Source organism: Apus apus, chromosome 3, assembly GCF_020740795.1.
Source record: "Apus apus isolate bApuApu2 chromosome 3, bApuApu2.pri.cur, whole genome shotgun sequence".
In the NCBI taxonomy this organism is placed as follows: domain Eukaryota; kingdom Metazoa; phylum Chordata; class Aves; order Apodiformes; family Apodidae; genus Apus; species Apus apus.
The window spans coordinates 65,273,704-65,287,376 of NC_067284.1; the positions used below are offsets into that span (position 1 = coordinate 65,273,704).

Genomic DNA, 13,673 nt, shown 5'->3' on the forward strand with positions numbered 1-13,673 from the left:
AGCTTTTTAATCCCAATTAATCTTTACCTAGTTTCTGTCAAGGTTTTTTTAAGCCCTTATTACCATCAACTAGAGGTACCCTATCTCTCAGGAGAAACAGAACAAGTGGGAGGAAAACAAAGATCAAGCACAGAAACAAAAGGAAAAGGGTGAATGATTCCTTACAGGTACACAGGAATCTCACCTATCTGGCATACAACTTTGGTAACAGGAAAAATGAAGCCAGCAAATGTCTTCTAAAGTCACCAGAGACCTAGAGGCTGACTGCTTGGTATCTGAAACACAGCTGACTATACATTCTTATTCAAAACTACTAGGCATGTGTGAGATGGTTATTGCTGCAAAAACAAAGTATAAGCAGTCTGTTTCATTTTTTTTACATACTATGCATATTTGCTCCTCTTAGCAATGATTCACTAACCCAGATTTTGGTCAAAATACCAGTAAGAAAAAAACCCAAGAGTAATCCTACTCAAGGGAGAGGAGTTACATTAAGGGCACATTAAAATAAAGTTTAGCACCTATTTTGCTTATGTATGAGTGATCATAAACTTACAGACCTACTCTTTATTTCCTTCTATACATATCTTACCACCAAGTAGCTCAGACTTATTATAAATCTGAAGAAGATATTATTAACTGGAAGAAAATTTGTCAGCAGAAAAAGACACAATGAAATCAAATGAAGCATGTGAACAAGGAATCACCACTATACCATGACACAAACTTAGTGAGAAGGTAACTTAACCTGACCTCACCTTCTTCTCACAATAATACACAAGAAGCATGTCTTTCTAATTTATAAGCACTGTCCCTTTTTAAAAATGGCCTCATTGTGATGTGAGCATGCACAAACTGCAATTGCAAGTGCTCTTATTTCTACCATGAACAGATATACAGAATGTAGAATGTTGGGGTTTTGATGTTGTTAATTATCTTAGCCCAGTAAAAACAAACATAATTTATTAGACTGCATAATGATTAAGAGTAAGAAATGGGGTTCAGTTTGGGATTATTCTAATATAGTTTATATGTGTTGTTACCTGTTGTAATCTTGTCACACATACAATAGCATCAGTGAATGAATTTTTATTTAACTGAAACTTATATATGTGAAGTCTCAATATTTTTCCTTCAAGCACCTGCTTGATTTATCTCAAGAGATTTCTGCACTTAGGAATTTCTTAGCCAAAGATTCTCAAAGGAAGCAGTTTAATGCAAACTCTCAATATGTCACATTTTGGCAGTGATTGCTTAATGCAGCAGTGCACTAATGAATTGCTCCACTGCATCCTCTGATCATGAATATGAATCGGACTACTATAAACTGAACTCAATGTACTGATAAGTGACTGTACCTGATTGTGCCAGCAGCCAGATTATTTTCTCCTTAATGAGCTGAACTATTAAAAGATGGCAGAATACAAAGCCAAGCCTGCTTTGCATTGTCTGAGCTTCTTCGCTGACTTTTCCAAGCCTAACAGAAACCTTTGTCAACTTGTGAAAGAAAATTCACCAGAAAAAAAAAACATTGTACAAATGCAATTGAGACAAATAAAAGCTTTGAGGCTTAAATTCTGTTTCCGATTACATGGATGTGATTTCTTTGTGGTTGTAGTTTTTTAATATGGGGTAAAACAGATTTTAAAATTAAGAAATTATGCACATCCTCTGCTTTTCATTCTCTGCTATTCTGAGTATAGAAGCCCCTGGCTCCCTGTAAAAGACAGAGCTCTGCACCTTCTGACAAACTCTACTATGCAGAAGTTCTAAATTCATTAAATTGAGGACCATGGATTTATGAAAGGGATGTTGCAAACACATCCTTTGGAATAACAGTAAACTTGATTTATTTTTTTTAAATGTTGACACTTTCAGAGTCTTATTCAACGGCAAGCATTGAAATTTCAAACTCCACTATTGTTTACAAGCATCACCATTTTACTTTGCAGTTGAAATATGGCCACAGCTCAGCTGGAAAACACTTCATTAGAAGGCCAGAATGAGGCATCTAGAGAAGTAGTGGAGCTCCTAAGGGTTCTAGATGTCTGATCCCATAGAAATGTGAAGTGTGGCTTATTTAAAAAAAAAATAATAATAAAAAGAAAAAAAATCTCTTGCTTGAAAGCTACAGCATCAAATTTGGACCAGATTAAGTATGTGGTCAACAATATTGTGGCAATTGTGCCTCTAGAGGGCATTACAAGCTAAATGTTTTCTCAGACAAGTGGGGAGAACACCTTGGATCAGCCTTGAAGATAATTCTTAAATTGCCTAAAATAAGAGATATTCTGTGTTTACAACATCAGCTATGTAGGTGCCAAATGAAATTACAGGGACACAAAACTGAAAGATCCTTAATCCACTGAGCAACAGCAGATAGTTTTGATAAGACAAGATGTTACCAGAAATTTCTAAAATCCTTGAGACTTCTCTTGATCTGATGTGTTATGCTCAACCTTCAGCACATTGCTGTTCCATTTTAATGTCTTTGTCTGCATGCTTTTTCTGAGAGCTGTGATCCCCAGTGGTAGTTAAACCCAAAGACCATTGGTCATTAGCATCCTTAGTATCTGGCATGTAGGCGACCCTATCTGATGCAGAAATGACTACTAACATTATCATTTGACTCTCTCGAGATCTATGATCTATAGAAATTGCTCAGACATCAGTGGACATTGAAGTATTAAGTTCCAGGATTTTTATGCATTACACAAAGATACCGAAGTGACATATCAGAAATACTCTGTTAGAGAGCTGGCATGACAGGTCTTTCCCAGTAAGTGCTTCCTAAAGGAAACAATAAGCCTCTTCAGCCATACAGTATGAAAAAGAGTATCTTCCTTTTTTTTTTTTTTTCTCTTTTTTTTTTTCCCCTCTGTGCACATGGAAAAATCAGTAGAAATTACAAAAAAATATGTGTTTCAGTGGCTGAAAAGCAAGGGTGGTGCCTGTCTTCATGTTGAAGGCCCTATTTTTTTATTGCAGAAAACAGCAACCTGGTCGCTCAGGCATAGTTTGGCTATGTATGTTTTACTGTTCATATTTGTTGAACTCTAATTGACTGAAATACATTTAATGGGGCAATTAGAGTAATTACACTTCTTTTTCTGAAGATCAATATACAACTTCTTATTTTTGTCTGTTTTCTGGCATTGCAGTGATTCTTTTTGACTTTTAGTTTGCTAAATGTCAACTACATTTCAAAGAGGCTACATATCTTCCAGGCTCATTAAGGTCTCTGACTCCATTTCAGACTTTCAGAGTGCTCCTTTCCTGGTGCCTTTATCTATACCCATTCTGTATTAAGATTTTGTACTGTGAGAATAGATTGTAACATCTATTAACCAGAAAAATCTTCTCTAAAGTACATTCCATTCAGTATTGGAGTGTTATATGAAAAAAAACCCACAATTTTGTTAATAAGGAAAACCTACAATAAATAGAATACTAAGAATACGTTACTGAAGTATATTATAAAAAGTAATTTAATAATTACAAGTGATATGGTAAACCATATCAAAAAGAATGATAAACAGGAGTAAAGTAAAATCACACAATCACTTAGAGTTTATATTGATAGATAGACTGGTTACATAAAGACATCATAAAAATTCTCACTGTTTTGTTCACTGTACTATCGCAGTGAATAAAAATATCAACATTTTAGCTTTAACTTGCTTTTAAGTTTGTTACATGCAAAGTTTTTTATTTAAACAAGAAAGCAAAATAAAATTTTCTTTGCCAGACACATTCACTTGCTTGCCACAAAGGGTAACCAAATGGAAGTGGTAGTATGTCCCAGTCACAGAAATTAGGTCCATCCCAGGGCTAAATTTTATCATTTGTCTCTTTACATATACACTGCAGAGTTGCTAGCATTCACTGCCAAGTTATTTTTTGAATCATTCATGATGCCCAATTCCTCTACATACTGGTCTCCCCTGAGCTATGTTATGTAAACTGAGCTTCTTTTGTAATCAAGGGAGTCCAACATAGTGAAGGTATCCCAAGACCAGGTTCTTAAATTATTACTAGCTGTTCCTTTTAATATTGGAAATTTTCTCTATCAGCCTCATCCATATGCAGAAAAAATGTACAGGCAGATTCTCTAACCCATGCTCACAAAGGTTCCTGGGCTGTGCAGCACCTGGATGAGAGTTAAAGCATTAAGAAAAAAAAAAAAAAAAAGTCAAGTCTTCTAAAGTTTCATAGATTTATATGCTTTTATATTTAAAAATCTGTTCAAGCTAAACCTCTGTTAACTCTCTGCATGTGTTTATATGCAGTTTAGAAGAGTAATAAAAATAATGAAGTCTCTATATAATGAAAGTATTGGTAAGGTCCCACTGTAATTACCAAATGTAATTACCAAACGGTTTGCATAAATGTACTGAATAAGTGAATAAGTGCTAGTGTACTTAATGAGAAATGAAATTATTCTAGGATTATAATGTGGCCACACAAAATAGTCTGAATGTTATATGCCCATGAATGACATACATTCTATGTCAACTCCAGTTAAAGCACTGGATTCCCTATGAAATATAATTGGCAAAAGAACCCCAAAATCTAAACCTGGCACATAATATGGTTATTACTTTATTAATTATGTGGATGTTTATTTATCTAATAAAATGACCAGACCTATTTTTGTGTAAGAAGATTTCTAGGACAAAGCTAGCTGCTTAGAAACAATGGTGTTTGTTTGTTTTTCTTAAGGGGAGGAAAAGTGTGCATGGATCAAATAATTAAAATAACAAGTGTTGGGTTTAACCTCCATCTGTGCTTCAGACCCATAGCTATGAGCACTGCTGCCAGTGCAGTGCTAGTCTGCAAGGTAAGCTTTGTTTAGTCCTGGGGTCAGAGATACTGAAAGGAAGAAAGAGAAAGATAGATTAATCTGTTGGAGGTATTGCCATTTCCAATTGGACTGATGGGAAACTGTGGTATGAAGTTAAAGAGGCAACACCAGGCGAATTACTTTGATGAACTGCCTTAAAGCTGAAGCAATCAAATAGATAGCTCTCCCATATAAAAATTACTGTGGCATCTTTATTCATCAACAGTTTTGCACAAATATCTCCTGTTCAATCCCTTGCATGAGCAACTGAAGCACTCTGATATATTTGATCAGATTAACTCTTATCGAGGAGACTCAGCCACTGAGGTGGTTGCTCCTCACTTCCCAGAGTTAATTTCTCATTGCCATGTAGGAGAAAACACTTTTCAAAGCTTGAAAATTACAAACTCTAGAAAGTAACAACACTACAACCCTGTGCCTGCACTCACAACCTACTGTAATGGTATTAAATGTGCTTTTATTCTTGTGCATGATAGCAGTAAAACTTTTTCACATAGGCTGGCAGCTAAAAATCTGCAGAAGTGAAATTTGTGACTCCTGGTTCAGAAAGTATTCATAAAAGCAGAAATTGGATGGAGGTTTCCTGCACATTTGTAGATGTGCAGAACAAAAGAATCTCTAAGAAAAATCAGTAATTAAAAGCCTATCATTGAGTAACTGATTTGAATATTATATACAGATATATTTTATACAAATATAGTCAAATGATATGAGAAGCAAACATGGTATCCCAGACAATTCTGCATAAAACTCCTGTAAAAATTCTCTCACATAATTTTAAGAATTTGCTTATGATTTGCTCTAAAGAAATGCTGAAGTCTTCCCATGCTACTGAATTTTTTGAGTCTTTTGAAGTTAATGGGCTCTGAAGATACTCAGTATTTTGCAGGATTGTATGCAAGTGAAAACAGCAAAGATCAGATTTGTGTCATCAAATGTGTTCTTCTTTGCCAAGCACCACATGATTATGTTCCCATGTATTGCTCTGCTTAATGTAGGACTAGGAGTATATACACAACTATTGAAAAAAACATTTAAGTAGACATAGAGAAACTGATCTAATAATAAGGTGTGTGTGTCACTACAACATTACTTTTTTAACACTGATGTTACATCAACCACAGAGAGCTAAAATTATTTAAAATAGTGTTTTCTGTGTAAAGAAGACACTGTCCTGTCCTAACATTGAAAATTATGAGCAACAATGATGAACCAGATATATTTATAGTTGTGACAAAAAAAGCAACGGAGGCAAGTTTTAAGCTTTTTTTCTTTTTTTAGTGTTAACCTCACTTACAAATCTGTAATAAATACAATGTGAATGCCAGACTTTCACTTGAGTACTGGTTTTTTTATTCTAAAGGATTTACATTAAACAAAATACAGCATTTTCAGAAATAATTTTCCTAGTATAATACTTTTTTATCTTTTTGTCAAAATCACACAAAAAAAATTTGATTAAGGTTGGAAGCTGTATTGCTTAAAGATGAAGCTAAATTAACACTAGTTCAGACATAGTATGCATCGCTTTACAGAAAGAGTACTTTATGGGACATTCAGTCAACATATTGCTGTGCATTTGCTGAAGTACATTTATTGATTACTTTTCAGATGTTTTATATTGTGTATTATACAGGATTATTAGACTATTTGCCCAGCTCTGGAATAAGTTTTTCCAAACTTCTCAAAGACAGCAATCGATGGTAACACTGTTCGAAAGTCCTAAAGAAATAAGAGAGATAAAAAAAATGTTAAGTTTGGCTTTCATAGTTTTACCTTTTTATTTCAAGGTATTTTAGAGCTCTAGATACTGCCTTCCAGTTAAATTTAATTGTATGAGGCAGAATGTATGTTATGCAAAATAATACATATGAAACATACTTTATTATGTAATATGTACATTACTTTGAAGAGCAAAAGAATCTAATTATTTAATCACAAGCAAATATGTAAATTAAACTCTAAGTAACTATAGGCACTGCAAAAATTTCCTGCTCCAAAACCTGGATTTTACAGGCTTTTGAGAGTCACAGCATATGAAATTATATTCTGCTCCCTGGCAAACAGGTAAGTTAAAGACAACAAGGTATCTTTGCAGTATTTTATTTTTTTTACCTTTTTTGACAGTATAACCTGGTTATCAAACTACCTCCATGAGAAACTATTAAAAAGTGAATAAGTATTAAATAATTAATCTGTTATTGATAATTAATAATAATTTAATAATTTTATGATGATAATTAATTGTTGCTGCATTAGCAGGAACAAACTGATTAGGAGTTCTGGTAGAAAACATACAAGCACCGTGGTTCCTGAACACTGTTTTTTCCCAGGAAGTTATTGGTTATTACATTCAATTTTTTAAAATGGAAATGCTGACAAATTTAATTTGAAGAGAAACACGAGTGAACATGTGCCTTAAGAGTACAATGTTAATACAGAAAACAAAGAAGAAAGTAAAAGAAGTAGTGTAAATAGTATTTTGATCTAGCTACTTACTAATAAATGCTATGGTAAATTATTAGCATGTTCATGGTTTTTCAGATCAAAGTCTTAAAGCATTCTTAATAAAATTATTTTCTTTGACCCTTAAATACTGGGAATAGTATCAGCAATACAAAATATTTTTTTTCATTATTTTTTTTTCCCCTTTCTGAAAGTAACTTGCCACAGATGAATCTTCAGCTTTCCAGGATCTGATTATTAATTTTTAAGAAGTTGGTCTGAAAACTTTCTATTGTTTTTAATGGTCAATGTGATGCTCAGTGAAAGTGCATGGAGATTCAATGTCTTCATAAAATATCTGAGGCCATGAGTGAATGAAAGCTAAAATTTTTACCTTTTCAACATATTTCACAATTGGAAAGGTTTTGTTTTCTCTCAAAACCAGAATGGTTTTAGGTTGGTTGCTTTTTTTTTTTTTTTTTTTTTCTGGAAAGTGTTATGAAACAGAATTATCATTCCCTGGATAATTAGATTTAGCTACTTCACAGACCACAATTCATCTAAATCTCCGTAAACAGACAGAGCAACTATGACTTCTGGTAAGCATCATGCAAACACTGACATGGCCCACTTGAGTTTCATCTGCACTGCGTATCACCAAACTGTGACCATTTAACTTCTTACATCTCAAACTTGAAGTTCTTTGTTATGATTCCTCCAGCATTCTGGTGCACAAATCTTAATATAGCAAGGTAGACATATACAATCAAAATTAAATATTCCCCGTGTGGCATGAAAGTGAGTACTGTTCCATTGTTAACTGTTCACAAGATTTCATTTGTAATGTTTCTCTACATCTGGTACTGCCCAATTTCTTACCCAGCAGAAACAGCCTATTTGCATGTTTTCATATTGTACCTGAAGAATGACCAAAATTTTTACTTTTCATTGTGTGTTTGGCATCACAAGCACATTCTTATTGGAGGAAAAGTTGTCTATATTATTATTCCAATAAATACTATTATAACTCTAGCATAACTGCATATAGTTTCCTGATAAAGTGAAGCTAGTTATATTTAATGCAGTAAACTCACCAGACTAAGATTGTTCATGGGAATGGAAAAAACACCAGCTCTAGTTGCCATGAAAGCAAACATATAATACAGCTATAATTTAGGATTAAGCGGAAATTGAGAGCAGAATTCAGTATCCTTTATTTCGAAAATAGGAAGTATGTTTTTAATTTACACACAGGACAGCTAGTTACAGTTTAACCAAAAAATCCAGTGAACTTGGGATGAGATGGGGAAAGCAGTAAAAGGTGCACACCTCCACATCAGAATAAAATCAGAAATGGCAAGTCTGAGCATTGAAGAAGTCTTCATTTGCTAGAGCAGACGGCTTTTGCTATTAGGATGCCTGGCCAAACAAAAACAATTGGCTGCCAAAATTAGCTCCTTGGGACGATTTAGGAGCCTTTGAAGTGAACAGTTTTTTGAGCTGGAACTAAGCCCAGGTCCAGCTTCAAACTCAAATCAAAATGACAAAGAGGAAATTTTCTGTGCCACACGCCCCCTCAGTGTAAGATTACTTTGGGTTGGCAGCTGTACTGTTTATCTTGTTATTTAAAGCTATTTCACTAGATACTCACAACTGAGCATTTAAACAACTGGCTCTGATTATGACGACAGCAGTTGTGTTTGCATTTAGGAAACATCACACAGTCTGACAGATAAACAGAAGTGCTGTTGGCTTTACAGTTAGACTAATCACAGAAGTTTAGAAAGTATACTAGATAAATGTTGCAAAGCATGCATATAAAATTTAAATACATGTTTAGGAAAAGAACCCCAGCAATTTCTGTATTTGAAAAATATAGATTTTAATCAGGTTTCAACAGTGTGAGGAAGTAAGGCATAAAAATACCACTTGGTCTTGCAGGATCTACCTCACATTGCTATAGAGAGTCTATCCTACTGTATCATTGCAGCAGTGAAAAGGAGAAGGAATTGGAATCCTTTTATAGCTTCAAGAACAGAAGTTGAGTGGTGAATAACTGGCTGCTTAAAAATTACTTTCACCATTAGTCCCTCATAGTTAGCAGCTGAAATTAATTACCTGACAAATATGAACTCCCATATAGCGGTGAGACTGACCCTACAATTTCACAATCTCAGGATCATAGGAGCATGGAGCATGGAGCTTTAAGGAATTTTTCCACAATGCATTCTTAAATCATGCCATATAATTCTCAGCATCAGAGACCTATAATTCTCAGGACCGAGACCTATTTTTAAAATCCTAAATGAAGTTAATATAAGACTTCCTTTTTAAACTTGTCAAGCTTTGACTCCTTTCACTCCAGTAAATTGTGACTCAAGTTCAAGTGACAGAACTTAACAAGACCTATGGACCCTTTCAATATATTTGACTACTTGACTGTCATGAATGCTCACCAATGGAACAATGTAATCATAAAAGGTGACATAAAGCCACCAATATTTGTCCCAGTCAGCACACTCTCATGTAACAAAATAGACTCGCTCACATAGTTTCTCTTTGGAATGTTATTATTAAAGCAAATTCTAAAGAGATTTTACATCCGAGTATGCAGACATACATAAACACAGACCCTGTACAAATAACATTGTCCATCCAATGAGACCTTGCAGACCTACGTAACAGCTTGAAAGCCTTTAAAAATGCATTCCCTCATGTTCTAGTGATAAATTTGCCCTAGTAGTGTTTCTTTCCAAACAATTTAGAGAGTACTGCACAATTTCCAGTAATATAAAAATGCACTTTGGATTGACATCGGAATTACAATTAAGTATCTTTTGGGAAATTTAATGTAGAAAGTCAGCTGCTTCAGATCAAAGCAACAACAGGCAAACAGTAGTAGCATATCTACTAATGGATTTTAAGGCCAGAAAGTACCATTAAGTCCCTTTATTCTCAGCTCCTGCATACACACTTCAGGTAATTTCCAAGAGCAAATCCATCAAGTCTGTAATAATTATGAAGCTGATAATCACATGACAAAATTTGGAACAGTAAGCTTACGTTAAACTTATGATACATGATTTAAAGCTTTGCATACTTTTTCTCTGTAATAACAAAATTTCATTTGGTTGTATAAATGGAGATTAAAGTTGCATTAGATTGTATGAACGCAGATTTTTGTCATAGGTTAGGAGAAGAAGCACATGAAGATAAACTGTATAACCTCTCTAATGAAAAGCATTCTATCCATAGTGGTGATTCAGAGCATCAAGTCCTCTTCGGAGCCTATCAAAGACATCGTTATACAAAGACATTGTATAATTGCATTATGTGAGCCATGACATCATGTGCTATGCAAAAGGTAACCCAATTTGTGAAAGGTTTGGATCTCAGAAAAAAATTTGCAGGCCTGGAATTATATCTGTTGAGAAGAACCAATGGCAGAAGGAATAACTGCAAAGTGGGCACAGCTGCTGGAATCCTAGTTCTATCTTCATGCTATTGAACACTGAAAACAGGGAACAAAATTTGCTTTTCTTTAGCTTGTAATCAGCATCCACAGGTATATATCAAGACTTTAGAGAATGCAGTGGGAAATTCTGCATAAATGCCTATGCAGTAGTTATGTTCTTAGTGTAGGATATAACCAAGTGTGACCAATCTTGCTGTCCCCACCAGGCTGGACACAGCTTATGTGCACACCTCATTTGAAAACCAAGCAGTACTGCCAAGTGTCACTGTACAGCCATAGTCCAACCCTCCTCTGTTTAATACGAAGTGGTCATACATAAGTATTGCCTATGATCCTAATGCCTGTAATAGTAAAATTAGAGCTTTAAATTGAGCTGTCATAGTAAGCCTCCTGACCTATTCATAGCCATGGAGGTCTCTAACAAGGAAGCAAACCAGAAATGGCAAGCTGTTACACAAGTAAAATGTTGATCCAGCTAACTTTTATTCTTAGCAAATTTATCAATAATGGTTAACAATACTTCCAACTAGTACAGGGCCTTCTGACATGACAAAATGAGTGTAACAACCCATTCTGTCAATACAACACAAATGTCATTTCAAGTGCTCAAAACCCACTAAGCTACCCTAAAAAAGATTGATTTATCTGCTCCAGTGTTTCTTTGGGGCAAACTTTTCTCACAACTGAAACCAATTAGTGGGCCTGGCACTTGTAGTGCAGAATGTAGGTCAGCATCAAGTAATAAAAAAGTATTGACTTTTCTCTGTCTGTAAGCAGCATGAAAGGGGTGCCATGGCCTTGTCGTATATGAAAAGAGCTCCATTAATTTCACTTATTTCAACCAGGGCTGTCAAATACTAATGCTTCTATTGCACTTTTCACACAAAGAACATTGACACCAATCCTGGCCCCAGTGAAACAAGTTTACAATATTTCAGTCAGTGAAAGGGACACTGTAATTTTTAATTCCCTGTTGTACATTTAGTCTCTTTAAGCAGCACTATCCATAAGACCTATTGAGAGATATGAGCTGGGACATTAATAATGGCAACACATTTCTTCCCATTGGCAACAGAACTTATTTCTTGGGCATAGCTTCAACAGCTAATTAGCCATAAAGTTCAGGACACAGTTGTTTGGCATAACTCTGGGGTTTTGGCTGGTGGGCACAGACTGCCAATTTTGCTTTCCGCTGTGGAGAAGTGTCCAAAAACGAGGAATAGGTCTTATGTGACCTAAGGCTATAAAACTGAAAAGCTAATGTGTTAACCAATTGGGTCAACTAGCCCCTTCAAATAAGAGATAATAACAAAAGCCTGGGTCATGCCTTAGGGACTGGATCTCATTGTGTCAGTGCAGAGGTATTGACTTCCAGGGAAAAGTGTGCCTCATCAGAGTTCCCTGTGCTACAATGGACAGTGGCTACTGCTGTTGTGGAAGAGGTAGAATTACAGCCTTCCCAATTCAGCTTGCCAGAGCAATGCAGAGCAGGAGAACAAGGAGCCAACATCTGTCTCCTCCTTTGGCTGTCAACTACTACTACAAATTCTAAACCTTTAAATTTTGTTCTTTTGAGTAAGTGCAATGAAAAAAACCTGTGCTTCCATGAAGACATCATGAGCTTCTCCATACTGTGGACCTACACAGCAGTGGTCAAACTAACCTAAAATGTTATGATCCTGTATCCCTCCATTCTCTGCAATTTCCCTCCTAAACTGCCTATTTTGTTTGGTTGGGTTTTTTTGCTTTTTTTCAGATGAAGTTTATGAGTTTATGGTTCTTCTTGACAAGATTGAGGGCTGTGACTATGGTGTGTTAACTCATTCCCTAATTATCTCCTACAAATGCAAACATCATCAACAACAATAAAACTCTTTGATTTAAAAAGACTGGGTGACTGTGGTAGAAGGCAATTTTCTACTTGCTTTAATGACTTCTTAAGTGCAAGTCACCCTTTGAATCAACTTGCTATTAGATCTTAAAATAAAATGATATTGTATATCCCTCATAAAAGGCAACTTTATAACCTTCTGTGTTACACTTGCATTTGGCAAGCTTTTTTCTCCTTGTTAGTTTTAGTCTTTTACTGACATTATGATAATATGTTGCACAAAAATAAATCAGGAAATTATGTTCACAGTAGGAAATCTAGCAACACTATTTTAATATCCTGTCTTCCAAACAGAAAGAGAATACATTAATTGCTATTTAATTTATGTAACAAACATTTCATTATTGTTACACTTAAATTTTCATGGAGATTTATGACTATCACTGACTCTTAAACATTTAATCTTTTGGAATGATAAACAGGGAAAACAAACTCAAAACAGTGCTTTCAAGAAATTATGGAGGATTTCTAATTATGGTTCATGAATTTGAAAAACTACTGATCTGATAATCACATAGGTTTAGATATTTCCTGCATAATGTGTCCAGTACAAGCACTGCAGCAGTGTGTGCTCCTCTGTGACAGCCTAACATGGAAATTATAACTCTATTCCTCCCTTTTCTCTAATATTTTGGAAAGGAAGTGTTCTGCTACTAGTCTGTGCTAATTGAAATTTCCTTTCTTAGCTCAGCAGCTAAGCTGTGTTAGTTTGTACTTGGGAAATAACTAGAAGTCAAGCTGTAAAACTTCACATCCTTATCTATGCAAGGTAGGAGAGGATGTATTCTAGTTTTGAAAAGAGCCTGTTTCTCATCCTGCATGGTAAGAAGCTGTTTGGACAAAGGAACAAAAGCATTACCCACTGAGCCTTTCCACAGCGGCACAAATTAAACTATGACATGACAGAAAATGATGCTTTTTAGCATTTGAGCCACTGTACAAGGAAAGTACAAATATTTCTGAACAAATAAGATATTTTGTAATTACAGAATCATAGA

At 35.0% G+C, this 13,673-nt stretch overlaps 1 protein-coding gene across 1 annotated transcript in view; it reads right to left on the bottom strand.

Moving 5' to 3' along the window:
* Positions 1-6,505: 6,505 nt before the first annotated feature.
* SPATA17 (spermatogenesis associated 17) overlaps positions 6,506-13,673 on the bottom strand; it is a 95,978-nt gene continuing 88,810 nt past the window's right edge. Inside the window, exon 10 of the mRNA XM_051614911.1 lies at positions 6,506-6,586. Within this exon, the coding sequence (XP_051470871.1) occupies positions 6,506-6,586 (81 nt within the window). The remainder of the gene's footprint in view (positions 6,587-13,673) is intronic.